At 41.5% G+C, this 22,323-nt stretch overlaps 1 protein-coding gene across 2 annotated transcripts; it reads left to right on the top strand.

The window, feature by feature from the left end:
* Positions 1 to 1,363: 1,363 nt before the first annotated feature.
* nr1h3 (nuclear receptor subfamily 1, group H, member 3) lies at positions 1,364 to 21,464 on the top strand. Of its 2 annotated transcripts, XR_013935154.1 has the most exons (12): positions 1,410 to 1,553; positions 6,414 to 6,613; positions 10,857 to 10,939; positions 12,321 to 12,566; positions 14,680 to 14,946; positions 15,067 to 15,272; positions 15,363 to 15,542; positions 16,327 to 16,426; positions 17,019 to 17,132; positions 17,222 to 17,316; positions 18,800 to 19,009; positions 19,124 to 19,352. XR_013935154.1 is itself a non-coding variant. In XM_080458328.1 (11 exons), exons 3-11 carry the CDS (start codon positions 10,897 to 10,899, stop codon positions 18,944 to 18,946), a joined length of 1,398 nt encoding a protein of 465 aa, XP_080314454.1. In that variant the 5' UTR covers positions 1,364 to 1,553; positions 6,414 to 6,613; positions 10,857 to 10,896; the 3' UTR covers positions 18,947 to 21,464. The 2 variants fall into 2 exon arrangements, 1 of the variants encoding a protein (XP_080314454.1); XM_080458328.1 differs by having other exon boundaries at positions 1,364 to 1,553; positions 18,800 to 21,464.
* The last annotated feature ends 859 nt before the right edge of the window (positions 21,465 to 22,323 follow it).

Here is a 22,323-nt window from a genome sequence, read left to right as displayed (position 1 = left end):
TGGTGGTTGGTTTTTACTACTTTGCATCTAAATGTAATATTTTAGTAGTTTTGTGTATATTTTATACATGTATATAAGTGTTTTTGTCCATTTTGGGACATTGTTCTGTTTGATCATTGTTATTTTGCATTTCTTTGCAGGATTGTTGCATCATGTGGTCGTTTTGTGGTCAAAATAATCTTCGAGAAAATATGTCTGATTGAATTAAAAAAATTAGAAAGAAGTAAATGAATTATAAAGAGTGCAAATATATTTCTAAAAAATTTTTTGCAAACTTTTAAGAAACAAATCCGAAAAAATTCAGAAGGGAAAAAGTCTGGATAAATACGAGGAAAATAATTTTAATAAAATCTGAGAAAACTATCAAAATAATTATTTAAAAAAAGAATCCGAATGAAAAAAATGTATGCAGTTTGACCCAAAAAAAATAAAAAATCTGAACGAATAATTCAAAGAAAAGTAATTTTGAGAAAATAATCCATAATACATTCGTGGGAAGAAAAGATTGATCAAATTTGAGGGTAAAGAAAAAAATGTATATTAATGTCAGAATAAACTAACAATGACACGTATTTTAAAATTACTTGAATAAAATCTGACAAAACAGACAAAACATTTATTTTTCTATCTGGATAGATTATAGAAAAATAATAGATTAACAAAAAAGTGTCAATAAAATTTGTCAAAACTAATTTTTTAAACTTTAATCAAATTCTAAAAATATTATGAAAACATTTTGTGGGGGGAAAAGTTAGAATAAATTCTGCAGAAACAAAATAGAAAAAAATTTGGAGAAAATACTGTGGTTAAAAAATAAAAAAATAAATAAAAGATCAAACGGATTAAATAAGAAAAAATTATAAAGTTGACAAAATCTGAATAAATTGTAAGGAAAAAAATAATTGAATTAATCTTAAAATATTCGATAAAATTCAGAAAATCATTCCAAACAAATATTGTTTTGGGGAAGATTATAATTTGTAAATTCTAAATATATAAATTCAGCAAAAAACAGCCAGAATAAAATTTTTAGAAAAATAAAATCAAAGAAAAAGCCAGAAACAATTTCAGGCAAAAAATGAAAACAGAAAATAAAAGAAAGAACTTTAAAAAGTTCAATCAAACACATTTTGTGAGAAAAAAAAAATATCTGAATACAATTTGAGATTATTTTTTTAATTTTAATTACAGAAAAAAATACATAATAAATTAGAATACTTATACTGCTAAAAATTAGGCATTGTTGAGGGTGAGCGGTCATCCGCCATACATATACTATTGCCCTGTGCAGGTGTTCGGGGTCCCGGGGTGTCTGAGCCTGACAGGCCGGACCCGGGGCGGGGAGGGCGGGGAGCCCTCCTCCGTCTCTCCGCCTGGTGAAATGGCTTCCTGTTGATAACCGAGGCCGCCCGGTCACATGATGTAACGACGCTGCCTATGAGCTAACAGTTAGCCCTCGTTTGTTAAAGCCGCTGTCAGGTATCCCCGCACGGACGGGCCGCGCCGGTACGACCCACCGAACACACCGCCGCTGCCCGCCCGGGAAGCCGCTGGTAAGAGGAACCAACATGTCCGTTTGTCCAACGTTTATCTGTCGTGAACACCGAGTTAGCTCCGCTGGCCGAGCCGGACCTGGTAAACAGCGAGTCCCTGCGGGGAGCGGGGGGGTTCGGGCTGAAGACACCGGCCTTGTTTGGACCCGCCGTGAGGTTAATCTCACCTAAACAACGCCACGCGGAGCGGTTTTCTCTTTGGAGGTTGGCGTCGAGCTGCGGCTCGTGTTAGCATGTGCTAAAGCTACAACTAGTCACCGAGCGGCTTAACCAGCTGGTTAAGTGACTAACCAGGCTAACGTTAGCAGAGAACCACCAGCCAATAACACGATCACCCGGTTCACTGTGTTTGGGGTCGCTACGCTGCTCTTCCAACTGTTTACATGACAGGATTGCGACACGGGGCGAACTGACCACCACTGGAAAAGCTGGTTTGTTTACATCAACCTGGTTGGTAGTTTGTAGTACTAGTTATGTCTGAGCATAACCCTCCTTAAATCTCAGAGTCCCACTCAGTCAAGAATAACAATCTGCACCCTTCACAACAGATGTTTTCCTCCACAAATTACAATTCATACAATAAAGCAAACTCCCTGAAAAGCAGTGAAATATTTAAGTGGGTTTGCCAGAGGGAGTATTCACACACAGTACTGTCCAGATATTATTGTGTTTTCGTGTACACAACAGTGTGTTCTGTTCCACTGAGAAAGGGCCTGATCCTGTGGGACTCGGGACTCCTGCTGGTTTGAGGAACTCTATTGTTGGTCCTTGTGTTTTTTAGAGAGAGACGGGGGAACCGTGGGGCTGCTGCCTGCTCGGCCTCCTCCTCACAGCCGCTCAGCTCCGACCCTCTGAAGGGATTTCCAGAGAACTTCATCCTGCTGCTTTCCTTTGTTTGTGTGAGAAGTTGTGTTTGGTTAGGAGCTGTTGCGTCACAGGTCCAGATCCACGGCGTTGTGTGTGTGGGACTGTTTGTTCCCCCCGTTTGGATCACTCTCGACAGGAATGGTTGATTATTGAATCCCTGGTGTTGCTGAGAAGATGGAGAAAGTGGCACCTGTTGCACTTTTAACCCTCCAATTCCCAGACACTGTTAACTTTCACAACATGTAATGGATGATTCAAGCCACTAGGGGGCTGTACTGTGGCAGGCACGCGTCAACTGCAACTGTTTACGTGTTTTCAAGTGCAAATCGAAAACCTACGTTGCTTTTTGGGTGTTAGATTACACCCCCACAGTGCTCAGAGCCTCCCACAGTGCTCAGAGCCACCCAACACGCAGCTTTGTTTCCTGGTAAACTGGAAGAAAACACAACTTTTGTAAAACGTTGCTCCTGCGGACGTGTGTCGCAGCCTGAGGAAAATCGTTGTTCTGCACGTGCTCAGTAGATGGAGGATCAGAACAATGCCTCCAGGGCACCGTGACTCCCAGTCCACGTGAACCTGGTAGCTTTATAATTGACAGTCGTGGTCATCTGTGTATTCACCATTGGTAATGTTCATGGCGTCGTTTTCAAAAAGTTTCAGTGTAAACGTGAACATTTTCCAAAACGAAAACACGAAATCGATCCGTTGTCACTCAGGAAGTTGTCGAGGAAGAGCGGCCTTAGAATGGAGAAGCTGCTAGACGTCGGTTTAGTTTTTTACTTTTGGTGGCTTGAGAATCTGATTTCAAGTTGATGAAAATTTTAAATATTGAGATGAATTTATAGTTGGATGTTTTAACGATTGTCCCGAAATTTTCTATTGTTTATTTAGAGACATTTTAATGTTTTATCCAAAATGGTTAAAACATTAATTCCCCTAAAGAGGGTAAATATACTGTCCCTTCACTACAGTCTTCTCCCTTCTCTACGTTCACCGACACATATCGACTTTACAATAACAAGACATTTGTGATATACTGTGGAATCCCAGTTTAATCAATACTGATATTATAGAAAGGTGACTAATTACTTGATTTAGATTAAATTAAATCTTTCCCACTTTAGTTCACATTCATTTTCATTTATTTTCATTTCTATCGCTAGTTTGAATATTGATCTAGAAGCTTTAATTTGTATTCTCATTATTTTTTTTACCTTTTTTGTTTTTGCTGAATGAGTCCGTTTGAAGGTACTAATACTGCAGCAGAAATCACGTACCTTATTTACAACCTGACTTATGTTTAGTGTTGCTGTCACATTACGCTGACAATGAAGGGACGTGGGGACGTGGGACAGACTTTTTAAATGGACAAATGTCAGCCATTTTTATTTGAGCTGCTCTTCGGTAATACATCGAACACTCGATCGCAGTGAGGTGTATCCTATTTAATATGCAAGTATTTTGAGGCGACTGGCTGGTTTCAATGTATAAAGTCATGTAAGGCTCCAAACATATCTTAGCAATTTGTTCTTATCATGAGATGGAGATGTGCACTAAATAAGGCAGCACGTTCAGGTGTAAACTACAGACGGGTGTAAATTAGGGGCAAGAGAAAGAGTACTGTTATTCTGATGAACAAAACCTTTCGTACATGAATGTATTAATTTCTTATGTATTATATATTTATCGGGCTGTATGTGGCCCCTGCTTTAGAGGAACACAGTTGGACGTTGTGTCGGGAAATGAAGAGTTGCTCCTGTGTTTTGCTGAAGACCTCCAGACCTCTAGTCCTCCAGACCTCTAGACCTCCAGACCTCTAGTCCTCCAGACCTCTAGACCTCCAGACCTCCAGACCTCTAGTCGTTGCTTAATGTCGAGGACTTTTTGACTCCCGCCGCCTCTCGTCTTTGGTGAAGTGGCCTAGTTTCGGACCTCCACCCAGTGTTTCCCCGGGGGGGGGGTCAGGAGAAGTGAAAACATCTGGGTGGATCCTCCGTCGCCGACTGAACAACTTCTCCTTGCTTCAGGGTGTTCATGGGAACGCCACTCCGTGTGGAGTCCTGTGATTTCTAAAAGCGCCGACTCCTTCATTTCACACCGAGTTGTTGCTGAGTGCAGGAGTCCGTTTCTGCTTGACTAAAGGGAGTTCCATCCATTGTTAGTGTGAGACTATAGTCGCTGGCATTTCCCACTCTCTTTCTGCTGACTTCGGTTCTACTCTGTTTGACTTCAGTAGTTTTGCTTCAACTAAGCAAATTTCTACAACGTATGATCAGAGGATTTATCTATGTGGTGGTTGTTGTTGTACATTTGAACATTAATGAAGTGTCTTAAGTACACAGTCCATTTCTAGGACATGCTGTTTGTCATGTTGAAGCACAGTTATGTCCGATTGAGCGACATCACGTTAGCTTCTGGTGGCGCTTCCCCAAGTGGGAAGTTCCCAGTTGGATAGCGTTCCGATGTAATTTTCCCAACAAGTCCCACTTTGCTGTTACTCATAATCACACTATACCAATCGCTTTTACCCGTTTAAGGCCACACATTGTGATTTTTAAGACGTCTTGAAAGTTTCTTGGCTGTTAAACTGTTGAACATGGACTTTATGAATTTGACAGTAAGTTTGACGCTCTGAACCGAACCAGACGTGACGGCTGCTGTGAGGTGGGAAACATACGAGGATCGTGTTTGTCTTCAGAGTAGATGGACGTGTGAAGCAAAGTAACAATCAAACATTGTTTGGTTTGATAAACCGTCGTTGGTTTTGACTCTTTGTTTTCCCTTTAACGATGTTTCGAGTGTCTGAAGGAGGCACTTTTTGAAAACGGCTTCCCGAGTGCAGCTTCTTGGAAACGTGGATTACTGCACATGTGTGAGTGGAACGACGACAGTAACATTACAAGCTCTTCACTGTTCAAATCTTAACGGTGTCGAGTCAAAACAGGGAAGACAGACAGTTTAAAGGTGCTTGAATACTTTTATTGTACGAAAAAAACAAAACTCAGCACCAACTAGTGGCCTGACATGCAAACTGCGTCTCTTTCTTTTCTTTTCTTTCAAGCTTTTCTAGCGATCTCGTTCAAAATGAGTTTTTTCCGTAATGAAAAGGTTTCTGGTTCACTGATGTGGTGTGAAACAGTGAACCAGTTCATGGTGGTGGCAGATGGACGGTCTTGACATGCGCCTGCGTTTCTTTTTACCCCCCCAGGAATCTGCCCCCCATCCTCTAACCCCTCTCACAGAAGACTACAGATTTTAAGCCGCCATCAGACGTCGTTTCCCGTCATGATGTCGTAGATGGTCATTTCCATCTTTTATGAAGACTGTTGAGTGAAAGTAGAACATTCACTCCATAAAACCGTTGCTGGGGATGATTCCCAGGTCATAAACACGGTGTTGACCTAAAGAGGAGTTCATTTCGTGCGTTATCGATTCAGTTGGTGATTTCATTTCATTTCCACCACTCTATGAAAACATGGGCAAAGGTGAGGGACTGATAAGACACGGCAGGACATTGGACTTTTAACGGAGTGATCAGGGCGCGAACGACCTGTTTCACAATGAAAAGTAGCTGAATTCATTCAATAAAACAGGATCTGATTACTGAAACCACTTTGTCGAACTTACTTTGACTTGTGTGAAAGTTCTTGGTTCACGTTGGGTTATTTTTGTTTTGTTTGGGGACTGAGAAGTAGAAACGATCATAAAGCAGCTTTTGGTTTTTCTTTTTGATCTCTGATTATTTGTCATAGTGTCTTTTATGACTCGCTCCCTGTCTGCTGGGTTTAAACAATTCAGACTAAGTTTGCTCTCTCCACATGGGAACCTCCATGACAGCGCCGTCGGATTACAGACAGACGGACTAGTTGTCTGTCTGTCTGCAGACCGAAGTGTGCGGTCTGCTGAGGATTCCAGAGTCGTGCCAATGACCAGCAGTAACCTGCACCGTTCCCTCTCTCACTCGAACCGCCTCCCCTCTTTTCCCTCCCACAGGCCATTCGCAGAAAGCCACTCGTCTTCGTTCCTGCTCACCCTCTTCAAGATTCTGACTCATTAAAGTGCAGCTCAGTTGGTGGGAGGTGTCTCTGCGACCCCCGGGGGGTCCAGCTACCGGCTCGTCCTCCGTCAACGCACCGACACACGGAGGTGGAGGAAGAGATGGATGGGCGATAAATAAGACGTCAGCCTCAGAGGTAAGGTCAGAGCGGCACCACACAGTCACAGATCGATCTGACCTGACGCACTTTAAAAACAGGTTTATTTGGGATTAAATTAAATCTTTAAATTAGTTGGATTGGGGACATTTCTTCTTTCAAGCTCTCCATATTGTGAAAATTACAGGTTACATTCAACCTTCAAATTGACATTTGAGTGGGAAAATGTATGTTTTGATATTGTCAGAATAATAGGAACATCCATATAATTATGTAATACAATTCACTTATTTGTAAGAATATTTTCAACCGTCTTTGATCTTTTATAGTTTTGTTTCCACAAAGCAAAGCTACGAAATGAGATTTCCAAAAGATGAAAGAGCAGATTTCATTTCCTTTGATCGTTTTCATTTTTATGAATACATTTCTACTTTTCTGTTATTTTCAGATAAATTATCATTAAGTTCTCACACTTTTTTTAATTTGTGTTCCACATGGAGCGGTTTGAGCTCATTTTGGCCAAACGTGTGTTTATTCTCCGTAAGGGGACCTGAAAGGCGCCTCCAAATTGAATGTATTGTAGTATTATTATTATTATTATTATCAAAAAGTACTTATTTATTTATAATTAAATAATTCTAACCTCTAAATTACATTTCTGAGTCATCTGTTGTAGTCCGGGGTGTGAAATGTGAGGCCCATGAGCTGAAGCTGGTCCACAGCCGGGTTCAGTCCGGTTCATGACGGATCAGATCAAAGTTATTTTATTGAGTCGGTGAAATCCTGCTGGAGGCTGCAGGATTCTTGTTTTCTGAGAAGCTGCAGGTCTGCATCCATCACGTTACCCTGAAGAGACCCAGAGTGGCAGGAAGGAGCTTTGTCATTTCAAAAGAACAAACTAATCTGTGTGTTCAAAATAGATTTGATAGGAATTTGCATCAAATGTGAAAGTTTAAGATGCATGCACATTTTTTTTGAAAATATTTGAAATGCTGGTATCGTTAAGTTATTTTATTAATACTTTCGTGGTTTTTGTCCAACTGAGGGTCGACACTCCTGATTTAATTGCAAAAAGTATGTTTATGTCCCTAAAATGTTAAATTAATTCACCTTCTTACTAAAGCTTTATGAAGTACTTGAACTCCATTGTGGATTAATTGTGAATGCTTGTTACTTCCAGGTGAATTAAGTGAAAAATCACTTTCCCCTTGACGCCCCTGAATTAGACTCTTGTTTCCTTTTTGACACCTGATTGGATTTATTTAGACGTACCAGAATTCTGAAATAAAAGACATTATAAACATACTTTGAGTTTTCTTCAGCTTAGTTTTTAAGCAGTGGGCATTTTTCAAGCGTCTTCATAATTACCTCTTATTTTAAAGTCTTTATCTTCTACAATCAGTAAGGAATACTGACTGAATACAGCCTGACTGAGGTTACGTAATGAAGTTACGACTCTGTTACTGTGTGACACGCGTTCTTATAAACATGAAGAACTGGAAACTCCTCGGATCACCGCTGATCTTTACTTAAATCACTAACGCTGCTCACACGTTACTGGAGTTATGGACGCAGATTGATTTGTGGAATGATTGGAAATGTTGTGATTGAAATACAGTACGTGATTCAAGTATTTTGATATACTGTGATGGAGAGATTGATTTTGTTGAAATTGGTCCATGAATTGACAAAGAAAGCCAAAACAAACCTGTGCCATTTCAATTAAATGATTTTTTTGAATTTTTATATTTTTAAGAGGGGGGGGGTGGTATTTGACAGTATTATCATATTCAGCTGATAAGAACTTTATAGCTCCTGTAGGTTCATTGATGTGGCTCATGTTGACTCTTCATTACTACTTCACTAGCAGCTCATACTAGCGAGCGACCCATATATTAAAATATAGCAGTACAAACCATCTGTGTCCACTAGATGTCACTGTATGGCGACAGAAAGCTGCTACAGAAAAACCTCCATTATTCCGTATTGGACTGACAAAGCCAGAAAAACGTTGAGCTGGAGGAGTGACACCGAGAACATTATTTTGAGAGATGTGACTTGTAGTCCACAAAATACGGTAAATAATTATATGGTTAGAAACGCAACATTTTCATGTATACCAGTAAACATAAACAAAATACATTTTTGTCCAATTGTGCTTCTCAGAGTCTGACTGTGTTTTAGCTGAAGAGGATTTCCTCCGATCTGTCGCCACTGGTCGTTTGTTGGCGACGTTCCACACTTTAACTTCATTCTGATTGCTTTCATGCAACTAATATATATTTTTAACAACAAACAACTCTTTGGGAATTTATATAGAAATCTTTGCCATATTTTCCACTTAGATTTACTGTTATTTCTCTGATCTAGAGTTTTTTTTTTATCATTGTTCATGTGTTTTCTGAATCTCCATCATGGTTATATTGTGGATTAAAGAAAAAACAACCTAAATCCATTAGAAACGTCTGTTAAGAGAGCGAGAACAGCCGAGAGGAGAAACACAGTGACGTGATCATTTATCTACTTATTGGATGTAATTCCTCTTTTATTCCCACTATTGCTTCCAAAACTCACCACTATAGTGTATTTTGTCAAATAATCTTTCTTTTTCTTTCATGTAGTTAAAAGATGAATTCTCTTCTCCCTTCAGTTAAATTATCTTTGTTGTTTGCTTTGCTGCTGTGTGACGGACCTGAGATCAGAACCTTTACTGCTGTATTTCCTAAATGACGATTCTTTTACTAGTAATCGAGTACAACATGACAAGACACTAATTATTTATTATTTTTTCTAAGTTTTGCCATTGTGTCATTCTTGTGTGATTTATTACCCGGAGGAACTTTATAATAGGGATGTATGTATTCTGTTGATGTCGACTAGTTACTGTTTAAACAGCTTTTAATTACAGTAATTTCTGAGATAGATAGAAATATTGTTAGAGAACTTGTATTCGAATACAAAATAGATTCAGCAGAACTGCGAAATATTAGGTGAATATGTGATAATATGATTCAGAATAGATATGAACTCTTAACTAAATGAAGTTAATGTTTTTACTTGTATAAATGTGATTTTCTCTTGAGGCACATTTTTTGTGAATTGATTGCGATTATTAGAACTTTTCTCTTTTTTAACGGAAGCATCCTTAATCACTGTTCACTCTATTACATTATGTACATTGTGAAGGAATTCTTCTCCCATCTGGAACACGTTAAACTCTCACAAAACCTCCTGTCACAGTATAATTTGAATTTGAATCGTTCAGAAGCATCCCTACATGTATGATTGTCTTGTTGGATGTCTTGATGTTTAGATCGGTTTAGTTCACCACACAGTTTGTAGGAATCCTGCTCTTCTCGGCATCCTCTCCTCCCTCCTCGTCCCAGAATAGAAAGAAACGAAGCCTGTGTTTGCTGAATCAGCTTCCTGAAACGTTTGCAGGGATGACACATGACACACTTTCATTTCTGCTTTTACATCCACTGCTTTCCTTTAACGCACGCTTCCACAGGCTCCGTCTGAGTCGCTTCAAGTCCTCCTCGTCCTTTTTTTAAATCACATCTAAAGCCTCTCTAAGAAATGCGTGATGCTGCAGCCTGTTATTGATGGAACCGAACCATCATGTGCTGTCCTGAAACAGTCTGGGATTATTAAATACACTATCACTGTATGCCAACACAGAATCAAAAATACAAAAACAAGATAACCATCATGTGGCCACACCATTAGTTGTGTTTTTTACGGTGTAGTGAAAGTGGGCGTGTCCACAGAGTTTGACTTCACAGTAATCTCTTGAGACGATCGGGGGTGGAGGTCTAATGTTAAGAAAAGAAGAGATGAACTGGTTAAAACTATGAAACTGCGTCAGAGTGCCATAAATCAAAGCTGGAAATAAAACTTAAAGCCATCACATGTGACCAAACCATCTCTGACAGATGTTACACACTATTCTCTTTAAGTACAAATTGATCGCTGTCATTTAACCTTGATTTATTTCAACCTGGATTCTGAGTTTGGAAACCATCAATGAGATGTTACATCTCAAAATGCTCCTGAATAAACTTTCATCCTGACGGCCTCCTCACTCGGAGCAGAACAGTCGGTCACAACGATGGTGAATCTCTTCTGAAGCTAAACGTTTATTTATTGATTTCACTTTCTTCTCGTTTGTGTCAGAGACAAACTCGGACACCTTGACGAGCTGCTCACGTCGAGTTGAACGTTTGATCGCGCCCGTGTTTGTGTCACCATGGTAACGGTGCAGGTTTTGTCTCCTGCGCAGGTACACGTTGATTTCGTAATGACAAGCTGCTGTGCAGAAGATGTCCACGCTGTCTGTGACTGATATCCCAGATGTTGGTCATGGTAAGAGGCCGAAGCGCCGTCACAGCAGACTTCCCACCGACACGTCCTCAGACCACATTCACACGTTAACACGTTGGAGATGAAGACTGCACACACTTTTATTGTTGTGGATTACAAAGTACTGACATTCAAACTACTCCTAATTTATGTTCAGTGCTGCGGCTTAAATTGTGCCTCTTTCATTTAATATTTACTCAAGAACACATCAAATTAATCCTTTAAAGAACTACTTGAAACATCAATTTGTTTTTAAAAGTCTGATAAATATTTCACGTTTGATTCTATACATCTGGATAATATATGTCTACATTTCTCAGACTAAAATTAAATAGAGAAAAGTCAAAGTGTGAATAGTTGTAAACATGAATATTCACACAAATACACGAGAAAGAAATTGAGTGCAGGTAAATAAGTACATTTCAATGTAAAGCATTAATTCTCTCCATGAAAATATTCAGCAGATCTAAAGATTTTAATAATTCAAATTGTGGATGAATTCAGTCTAATGATTTTAACTCTTAACTGGTTAAGCCACTATCTTCACAATTTCTTTCTGTTGCTTCAAAAGTGGTGATAATTAAACGGGTGTGCACATTAAGAAAGACTGGACCATCGCTTCAATCTGTCACAATTAGAAATATGACCATTCTTTTGTTTTTGAGCATAATTCATCACAAAAGTAACATTCGGGCTATTTTTGTCAAAAACACATGATATTGTCAAATACTTCCTTCTAAAATGACGCCGCCTGTGAAAACATTGAGGCGAGCGATGAGCTGAATCCGTCCTCGTTTTGGTTCCTCGACCACCAGCTTAGACGTTTTACTAAAGTGTGGCGGTGCAGCGGCCCGTCGCTCCCTGCGCCGCAGTAAATCCACAATCTAAATCAGTATTGAAGCTGTAGTATTGTGTCCAACTCATTTATTCTTTTAACAGAAAATTCTATTTTCAATCACCACATTTAGTTTCGAGTGAATAGTTTCTGTTGATGATGCAATAAAACATCCAACCAGGAATACTTTATCTTAAATGCAGCTACTAAACTGAACATAATTACAAATCAGTACAAACCGTCAGTTTGTGTTACTCCTATATTCTGTGTGTGTTTTCTGACTAGTTTTCCTGAATGGTATCCCAACGTGTCACATGTCGTACTTCAGTGTGAACATGGATCTGTAGTTAACATGTCGAGAGAGCAGCGTGTGGTCAGTGTTTCTTTAAAGTGTGTGTGTGTGTGTGTGTGTGTGTGTGTGTGTGTGTGTGTGTGTGTGTGTGTGTGTGTGTGTGTGTGTGTGTGTGTGTGTGTGTGTGTGTGTGTGTGTGTGTGTGTGTGTGTGTGTGTGTGTGTGTGTGTGTGTGTGTGTGTGTGTGTGTGTGTCAGATGAGAGTAAGGTGTTTGGCGGGGCCTCTGAGCTGCAGCTGGACTGCATGGTTGAGAAGAGCAGTGGAAGCGGCGCCACAATGAAGCACGAAGGCCTGCTGTCGCTGTCCGACCTCTCGCCGCCAGACGACTTCCCCGTGCCCCCGCACAACGGCCCCTCGCTGCCGGACATGAGCAGCCCGCTGCCCGTAGAGCCGAGTGACATCAAGCTGGATCCAGCGGCAGGAGACACATCTGGCTGCATAGGTGAGGAAAATGGCGCCTCAAGTCGGCAGCTGGATTGTTGATCTCCGTTCAGAAGGTTTTTTTTCTTGACACAACAATAAGCGAGTGGAAACTGCATAATATTTCCCTTTACATGGCGATTTGGTAACAATCATCTGGAAATGCAAAAACCTCTGTAGTGTGTTTTTGTCATAGAGCCAGCTGGAAATGCACCCAGAGTAAAAATACTATATAAACATTGAAGCTCCTTGAAACGGTCTCTCTTCGTGGTATAGGTCCACTCATTATCGCTGTATGTAAGATGTGTCAGGTCTACTAGCACATGTGCAGAAGAACTGCCATGATGCGCAGTAGCGGCGTTTTCACCGTCTACATCGAGCCAGAGCTTCTTCAGAATGTTGTTTTCCCACGTTTCCATGGAGACGGAGCGTTTTCAAGCAGTTCCACCTTGTGAACTCAGTGTCTCCGTGCACCGTTGTCTGGTACACAGACCCCCAAAACACAACAAAACCTTTCTGTTTTCACCTGGAAATGTAGTCGCATAAATGCCGACTTCAATTAATTTTAGTTGTTCCCCTCCAACGAACTCTGGAATCCTCCATTGTTGTTGATTTTACGTGCAGAGGAATCGTTGCCTGGGACCAGAGCGTTCATCTGCAGAACTGTGCTGTTTTCACTGTTTACAAGGAGACGCTGCTGGAACTCCGGAAGCTGTTTGATGACGCACAATGCTGTTGTCATGTAAACAAAGAGCCAAAACACACTTAAAATGACTTGCAGCCTGTTTTTTTAAGTGAATAAAGTACATTTTCAGTGTGAGCCAGCCCTTCAGGGACCCTCCTTTGTTGGGTGTGATCAGCCTGAACATGCTGACCCGTCTTCTCGACGTGGTCGGAAGCTGTTTGCTGCCATTTGATCAGAGCTTTTAATTTCTTTTCAAAAATCATGTGGCATGTTGATGTTTCTAAATTTACACAAAAAACATGTTGCTATCACAGTTTTAACGCATTTTGGAAAAGGAGAATCTACTTTGGTTTATTGCTTAAAGAATTTGTTTTTCTTTCTACTTAATTCTATTACTCATCATTGAATTTATCCACTTAATTACTGAAATGATTTCAAACAACTGTCAGTGTCTCACAATGATTCCACTTTGCTTGTTGCACACAAATATTTGCCAAAAGTCTTTAGAGGGGAAAGATGTGTTTGTTTCCAGCCGTACGATGCCCTGCAGACCGTTTTCAACCAGTTACAGTTCTATGAAGCGATTAGTTCATGTTAGGGGTGTCAAACACATTTAATTCAGTCCAATTTCATCTTAAGTGAAGCGGACCAGTACAATAATGCCAGAATAACCTTTTAAATTTGAACTTTGAAGTTTTTGTTTTGTGTGGCGGAGAGTATACAAGATAAAAATGTCACACCAGCAAATGACTGCGATCTCAACATGAAGCCAGTTTTAATGAAACGCTCTGGAGTGAAATGTTCAGAAAACTACGCCTGTTTTTACAAAGTCTCACTGACAGCTTGGCTGTGAGGCGACTCGCGGTTTCTCAGTTCAGGCCTCAGTGTCCTTTGGGTCTGCTACTTTTAAGAAATCTGATTTTTAAAAAAAATCAATGCTTTCTTTGCAATTCATATCATTTTCTTGGTGTTTTGGCCGGATTGGAGCCTCTTGTGGTCCGGTTTTGACCCACGGGCCTTATATTGGACACCCTGGCTTACATAAGTGTTGAGTTTCCTTCCCCAATAGGATAAAAATAGCAGATGCTTTGAAAACTGTTTGTGCTTCCCACTCTGTTTAAAGATAATTGCACCTTTCCAACAAATTGTACATTTCCTACGTCACCATAGTGAGCCCGTGCTTGCACGTGTTGCTTCTGTACAAAAAAACCCTCACAGCCACCAAAGATTATTACATTTTCTGTATCATGCGGTCTGCATGGGCTACTCTTCTAAAAGAACAGTCTGGAGCAGGTTGTTCTGGTGTCTTCAATATTCAGTGACATCATTAACAGTGTTGTTGTACAAATGATCACATGTTCCTTTATCTGATAGGAATTCTCATCTTAATGTACTTTACAATAAAACAGTTTAGTTTTTTGAGTTGATGTGTTTTGCTGTGTGTGTTCAGATGGCCAGCCGGTGAAGAGGAAGAAGGGCCCCGCTCCAAAGATGCTGGGGAATGAGGTGTGCAGCGTGTGTGGCGACAAGGCCTCGGGCTTCCACTACAACGTGCTGAGCTGCGAGGGCTGCAAGGGCTTCTTCCGGCGCAGCGTCATCAAGAGCGCCCAGTACGCCTGCAAGAACAACGGCCGCTGCGAGATGGACATGTACATGCGCCGCAAGTGTCAGCAGTGCCGCCTGCGCAAGTGTCGCGAGGCGGGCATGCTGGAGCAGTGTGAGTGCTCGCACCAGAAAATGAATCAGAGATGGGGAAAAAACAAAAGTTTATATTTTAAAACAAGCTGAAAATCAAGAAGGTGATTAGCTCACGGTCTCCGTCCTGTTTGGCCTGTAGGTGTGCTCTCTGAGGAACAGATCAGGCTGAAGAAGATGAAGAAGCAGCACGAGGAGGAAACGGCTCGCACGTCCTCGGTGGTCACACCCACCCCCCCACAGGAAGTGGCCACCCTCGAGCCGCAGCAGCAGGAGATGATCGAGAAGCTGGTGGCCATGCAGAAACAATGCAACAAGAGGTCTTTCCTGGACCGGCCCAAAGTGACGGTAAGCGACGGCGCCGGAGCTCGGCCGCGCCACCGAGGTCTCTCCTCGTCCGGCCAGCCGTCAAACCTCCTTCTGTTTCTGTTTTGGAAGCCGTGGCCGCAGAGTCAGGACCCGCAGAACCGAGAAGTGCGTCAGCAGCGGTTCGCCCACTTCACTGAGCTGGCAATCATGTCGGTGCAAGAGATCGTGGATTTTGCGAAGCAGCTTCCTGGTTTCCTGGAGCTCACGAGAGAAGACCAGATCGCTCTCCTGAAGACCTCCACCATCGAGGTGAGCCGACGACTCCGTCTCACCTGAAACTGGATGCAGGTTCAATGCTTCAGGAGGGATTTCTTTGTCATGGAGCGACAGTAAATCAGTCTGCTGTGTCTAGATCAGCGTCAATCTCATTTTAGTTAAGGAGCAACAAGCAGCCCGATTTCTCCTTGAGTGGGTCAGACTGGTAAAGTAGTGCCATATTAACCGTTTAAATGTAAAGTTGTTCTTTGTTCTGCTGCAGAGTAGATGTTTTGAAAATGTCCACATTTTGCTAAATCCAAACACTTTGGAACCAAAAATGACTGCTAAGCTCATTTTAATGATGCAGTGAAATGTCAAAAAAAACTGGTTGCATTTTGCATGTTTTCACAACCTCACCCTGACAGCGTAGGGTTGAGTCTCATGTTTTCACTGCAGCATCACACATATCTTCACTTGATCTTAGTGTTGTTGTGTCGGCTGAAGAAATCTGTTTTAAAAATTCTGTCTTTTCTTTTACATTTTTTACCATTTGCTTGACGGTTTGGCCAGATTAGAGCCTCTAGTAGCAGTAGTAGCAGCAGCAGCATCAGCAGTAGTAGTAGTTGTAGTAGTAGTAGTAGCAGCAGCAGTAGTAGTAGTAGTAGAAGCAGCAGTAGTAGTAGTAGTAGTAGCAGCAGCATTAGTAGCAGCATTAGTAGTAGCAGCAGCAGCAGCAGTAGTAGTTGCAGTAGCAGCCGTAGTAGTAGTAGCAGCAGCACTCTGTCCCGATCAGGGTCTGTTTTCTTATTCCATCACATTTGTTCATTTTCCTCAGATTATGCTGCTCGAGACGTCTCGGAGATACAACCCCGCTATCGACAGTATCACATTTTTAAAGGACTTTAGTTATAATAAGGAGGATTTCGCCAAAGCAGGTAAATATATTTGTTCATGCGTGACATGTGACAATCCAGTATTATTATCTTGTGTGTGAAATTGTCTCAGCAGCTTAAACATTAATGTAATTTTCTATATTTTGATTTAATTCTGGAATAACATTGTTTGTGTTTACATGAATCAGAGCACTATTAAACCAACTATACAGACAAGAGCAATGTAGAATTGACAATAAGTACAAACACATAGGAACATGTCATTTCTTACTTATAAACAAAGCATCAGGAGAGCAGGACTCAGTCGTATGGAAGCAAAGTCAGACAACCTTCGACATTCAGTAGGAAATGTGTCGCTTCTTTTTTTAAATCCAAAAATTGTGAAGAGTGATTTTTAGGTCCGACTACACTGAGTGGAAACGTTTATTTTTAAAGTATTTCCAAATTAAATAATTTCTTTGTAAAAAGATTGGGTCTGAAATCCCCCGTTTTCCCCCCAAAAGATCCTTGTTTTTCTTGGTTTTCTTGTTTCATAATTTCTGCAGAGACGGGAAGATTTGTAATGTTTGTTTGCTCTCAACATGTAATCTCATTATTTCTGCGTCTCTCTCCCTTTATTCCCTGACCTCTGCAGGGCTTCAGCTGGAGTTCATTAACCCCATCTTTGAGTTTTCAAAAGGAATGAATGACCTTCACCTGGACGAAGCTGAATATGCTCTGCTCATTGCGATCAACATCTTCTCAGCAGGTCGGGTTGTCCGAAATCATTTTCTCATCCAAAGTGAGGAGACTTTCACGGCCGTGCGTTTAAAATGCAGTCTGATCAACTCTGTTTAGATCGGCCGAATGTGCAGGACCACGACCTGGTGGAGAGGCTGCAGCAGCCGTACGTGGACGCTCTGCGCGCCTACATCATGATAAAGAGACCAAACGTGAGTGATTAACATCAATCACCTCTTCCTCCTCTGACCGGCCGCATGCCAACATAACCTGCTTGTTGTCAGCACAACAAACACGGGGGGGTTGGGGGGGGGGGGGGTTGAGTCTTTGGCGGGATTGAACAGTTTTCGGAGCAGCTGTGTGAAAGTTTCTAAACCTTTTAACATAAGGCCCGGGGGCCAAAACTGGTCCTCAAGAGGCTCCAATCTGGACAAACCATAAGCAAATTGGAAAATGTTTTTTTTTTTAAAAATCACATTTCTCAAGAGCAGTGGACACGACGCTGAGCTGAGCTGAGCTGAGCTGAGCTGAGCTGAGCTGAGCTGAGCTGAGCTGAGCTGAGCTGAGATGTCGGTGATGCTACCATGAAAGATAGCAAACGATCATTAGCCTCACTGTCATGCTGTCAGGGTGGGTTTGTAAAAAAACTCCCATAATGCAACAGCAAGAGATGTTTTTTTTTAGACGTTTCACTGTTTTGCACCAGAATGTTGAATTGAAATTGTCTGTATGTTGAGGTTGGAGTCATCTTTTTTAGTGTTTGTTTGGTTTGTGAAAATGTTGACATTTTGTATAATCTGCAGTACAACAAAGAAAAACTTCATCGTTTAAATTTAAAGGTTATCATGACCGTGTTTTACCGGCCCGGCCCGGCCTGGCCCGGCCCGGCCCGGCCCACTCCAGATGAAGGCGTGTCCTCTGAACTAAAATAGGTTTGACACTCAGAAATGGGTCATTGATGCAAACAAGCTGTGAAGTTCTGGAAGAAGTGAAGAATCCAGTCCTGCAGCATGAATAACACTTATTGAGTAACATCTTGATGCTTTTTGGCAGTAACTGATTACCACTAAACAATTTCTAAACTCCATTACAGTTACCTTATCGATGAAGCAGAGCTGCTGTCTCCTCCAGCGTTCTCAGTATTGACATGAGAGTGGGCTCAGGGAGAACAGGGAGAGCTGGAGGAGAGACGGCAGCTGAGCATCAGCACTTTAAATATTCACTGTGTAAAATTAAATATCAATGTAGAATGTCAATGGAAGATAAAATATGATGTTTGTATTCAAACTCTCTAGTCTGAAGAGATGGAACAGACTCATTTAAAAAAAAACAAAAAAAAAAAACAACGATGCGTTTTCACTTGAAATGTCGCGTGAACGGGGCCACACACACACACACACACACACTCTCTCGCTCTCTCATTCTACTGCTACATTTTTCATTTTATTTCTAATCTGCTCTTCATTTCTTGGACTTGTTTAGTTTATGGGCGCGTTGAATAGTGACGGCACATTTCACAGCTTGTCTTTATTTACGTAAAGTTTTCTGGGTAAGCTGCTGTTGACGATGGTAAGAATAGAACGTCTTCCACTCCCCAAATCGTCAAACAACCATTGATCAGTGTTCCGACCTTTTTAATGATGAGAAACCTGAAGTCACTGCAGCAGCAGATTCATCGGTTTCCTCTTTGCTCAGGATCACCTGATGTTCCCCCGCATGCTGATGAAGCTGGTGAGCCTCCGCACGCTGAGCAGCGTCCACTCGGAGCAGGTGTTCGCCCTCCGCCTGCAGGACAAGAAGCTTCCTCCGCTGCTCTCTGAAATCTGGGACGTCAACGAGTGACCGCAGCCCCGATATCACACTCCAGAGACGGACTGAACGTCCTGCAACATCGGCCGGAGCGTCGTGGGGGTTTTTTCTTTTCTTTCTTTAACGAGCGCCGTGGTGGTTTCGCTCTCTGACGGACTGTCCAACGGATCCACGGCGGACAAACGTTCCACCTTTTTGTTTCCCATCTAGATGCTGCTGACAGGTCTGGCTCCTTCAGACGGTTTATCTGCTGGGACGTGTGTTGACGTCAGTCCTTTGTCTGCTCCACACTCGTCCTCCTCCAGCCGTTAGCAGGACGTACTGAGCAGGTCTGTGTCCGATGTCCAGGCTGCCGCCGCACTTTCACTTGTGCAATAGATGGAAACGTGAGCGCACCTGCAATCTGCTCCTCACTTCACTGATGTTAGGGTTAATCGGTAAACAACTAAAATAAAAAGAATAAAAAAGGTTGGTGTTGTAGCTCAGGTAAAGTAATGTGAAGTAGACCTCTGGGAATTGGACACTATTTCAGTTTTACTTAGATTTGCTTTAGTTTTCTTCCAAGTGACCTTTTTATTTTTTATGCCTAGCAGCCCCATTAACATTCATGTAAACTGTGTATTTATTTTTACACAAATAAATCTATGGACACACACATACACAATAAGTACTCACAAGGTTGTACAATCAAATCCCAACGCACAAGAAAAACACTCTGATGGCAAACTGTGTCCAACAACAAGAAAAGCTTCAGCTTTACGTGAAGCTCTGCTGCCTTTCACAATAAGAGGTTCAGAGTTCATGAGAATGAAAACAAGCCGCCGTTTCTGTTCCCCGATGAAATTCCTCCCACAAATCAAAATGAAAGGACCGTTCGGGGCTTTATACTAGCAGAGTGAGCGGTGTGTGTGATTTGTGAATGCTCATGGAGCGTTGTGTGCATCCAACTAGATCTGTAGGTGTGTAGAATGTTGAGTGTGTCCACGTGCTGGGCTGGGGGGTTGAGTGTGATCGTACTCCTCACAGTTCAACTTCACGCAGAAGAAAGTTGGTTCTTCTGAATACATGAATTCCCATTACGGTTCCTACGAGGATATGTAAACGTTCCCGTCTTCGCCTCCCTCAGACGAGCCTCATTGGAGGGGAAAAAACTACTTTAGTCGTGTTTTGGTTGTCAGTTGCCGTGACAACGGCAATCTTTGACAACAGCTTCCAAGGTTTAAAGGGACAACGTTGAAGCTTTCCTGATCAAACTATAAAACTCTGCACACGTGAATATTAAAGTGTTTCTCAGAACAAGTGCACATTTATTCTTTACTTGCAGTGACTTTGTAAGATGTACGACTGAAAACGGCACCTACTAGTGGCTTGAAGGCGACACTGTTTTCAACAAATTTGTTAAAATTGGATTTTCAAAGTTCGATTTTTCTTTTACTGTGATGGCCTAAAATGTTTGTTTGGCGGGGTTTGTCGCCCTCAGGCTCGACTGGCAGGCTCACGGTTGTTAGTCTAGATCGGGGGTGTAAAACCAGACGTAACGGCCCAAATTCTTCTTAAGTGGACCAGACTGGTTAAATAGTGCCACAATAACCTTTGAAATTCAAACTTTAAAGTTTTTCTTTGTTGTATCTCAGAGTATACGTGTGAACGCTGGAGGTAGTAATGTGTATATTTTCACAAATCCAATCAATTACTATGGAAAAAGAAGACAATCTCAACATAAAGCCAATTTGAACGAAACCTTCTGACACAAAATAGTGAAATCCCCATAAAGCTTCTGCTTTGCTGTTGCATTATGGGAGTTTTCACAACCTGACAGCATGAATAATGTTCATTCAATAACTTTCATGGCAGAATCACCGAAATCTCAGCTTGGGTCTCGATGTGTTTTGTCCACTACTCTTAGAAAAGTTGTTTAAAAAGAAAAAAAAAATCTCTTTAAAATTTCCACAATTAGTTTTTGTGGTTTGGCGGTTTGGGTTGGAGCCTGTTGAGGGCCGGCTTTGGCCAACGGGCTTTATGTTTGACACCCCTGTACTAGCTCCTATCCAGCTCTTGTGGTTTTACTCTCGTAATCACTGAGCAGTACTCGGATAGTTTTTAGTCTCATAAAGGCTTGAAGGAGACGGCGCAGACCAAAAGGTACGCCGTCTGATGAGCCTGCCAGTCTGTGTCGAGGGCATAACAAAACCCCTGTTCCAAGTGAACACATGAGGGATCTGCATGGACTGGAGAAGATGGAGATGTTTACATGTCCCTGAAGTTCTACACACACACACACACACACACACACACACACACACACACACCTGTGTTAACCTCATTAGACCAACTCCAACACTTTCTCTGTTTTTCCTCATGTGACATATTTACTTTCATTAATTCATTTCATTACAAAGCAGAACCATCTGATCTCCGTTCTTTCGACATGAGATTCATCTCTAGCATTGAAATGTGTGAGAAATCCATATGCAGAATTAATTTAGCTTTTGGAAGATGTAGAAAATTGTGCAAATTTCTGGATAATATATTGTGATAATACTGAAGGTGCAAATAAAAAAAAAAAAGCCTATAGAATGAAACTTGATCTGAAGGTCTGATACTCGACATAAACAGCTTTAACAGATTTTTGGAGAAGAAACGTACCGAAGTCTGTCAACACGTAGTAAAAACAATCGAGGGATTAAAGGTTTAACTGAACATTATAACTTCAGGCGGAGACACTTCCCTGGTTCTGTTTCCTGTACGTTGTTCTGTGCAGTGGGACGTTCACATGCTGCAGACGGGACGATAAAGCACTGTCATGGTATATTTTTTTTAAAAATTGTGACTCATTCTCTCTTCCTGTTTGACTCAAGAGGGCTAGAAAACCAGACGGTCCAGCTGGAGTACAACCTGTTGGGAAGTGGCAGTGACCTGCAGCGCTATTTCAGGATGTCAGATTCCCATAACTGGAGCTTTACAAAGGGGCTGAATCGTGTCCTTTTCAGCTTCTTAACGCCGCACCTGGGTTAAACACACGACTCACAATGTGCTTCTGCCTCATCCAGAGTTCGAGGAATCGGCCTGAAATCCTCTCGATGTTTGAAACTAGTTGCATTCTGTACTGGACTGTCTTCTCTTTTACCTCCATTCACCAGCAGTTCACCTGTTCTGGACCTCCCAGATGCTCAGAGGATATATTTTTATAAGCATGCTTTTTCAACATTAACCTTTTGACTTGTTCCAGGAGAAGAAGAAAATAAAAGCATTATTGTTGAGGCTTTATGGTTCTATTTAAGTGTTCCAGTGTGGTATGAAACTGAAGCAGGTCTCAAAGGGGGAAAATAAATCACTGAATTAAAGGATTAACTCCCGTTTCAGTTAGTCTAATCCCAACATTAAATCCTGGGGTTTCTTAGACCTCATGT

The sequence above is a fragment of the Lipophrys pholis genome, assembly GCF_963383615.2.
Source record: "Lipophrys pholis genome assembly, chromosome: 2".
NCBI lineage: Eukaryota > Metazoa > Chordata > Actinopteri > Blenniiformes > Blenniidae > Lipophrys > Lipophrys pholis.
The sequence above is the reverse complement of the archived record's forward strand: the minus strand, read 5'-3'. Positions and strand labels throughout refer to the sequence as shown.

What these genes read in the sequence shown, in the direction of transcription:
- nr1h3 (XM_080458328.1), top strand. Translation starts at nt 10,897, where the DNA reads ATGTCCACGCTGTCTGTGACTGATATCCCAGATGTTGGTCATG. An exon ending in TATCCCAGATGTTGGTCATG is followed by an intron (nt 10,940 to 12,320) that starts GTAAGAGGCCGA and finishes TGTGTGTGTCAG; the next exon opens with ATGAGAGTAAGGTGTTTGGC. An exon ending in TGGACCGGCCCAAAGTGACG is followed by an intron (nt 15,273 to 15,362) that starts GTAAGCGACGGC and finishes CTGTTTTGGAAG; the next exon opens with CCGTGGCCGCAGAGTCAGGA.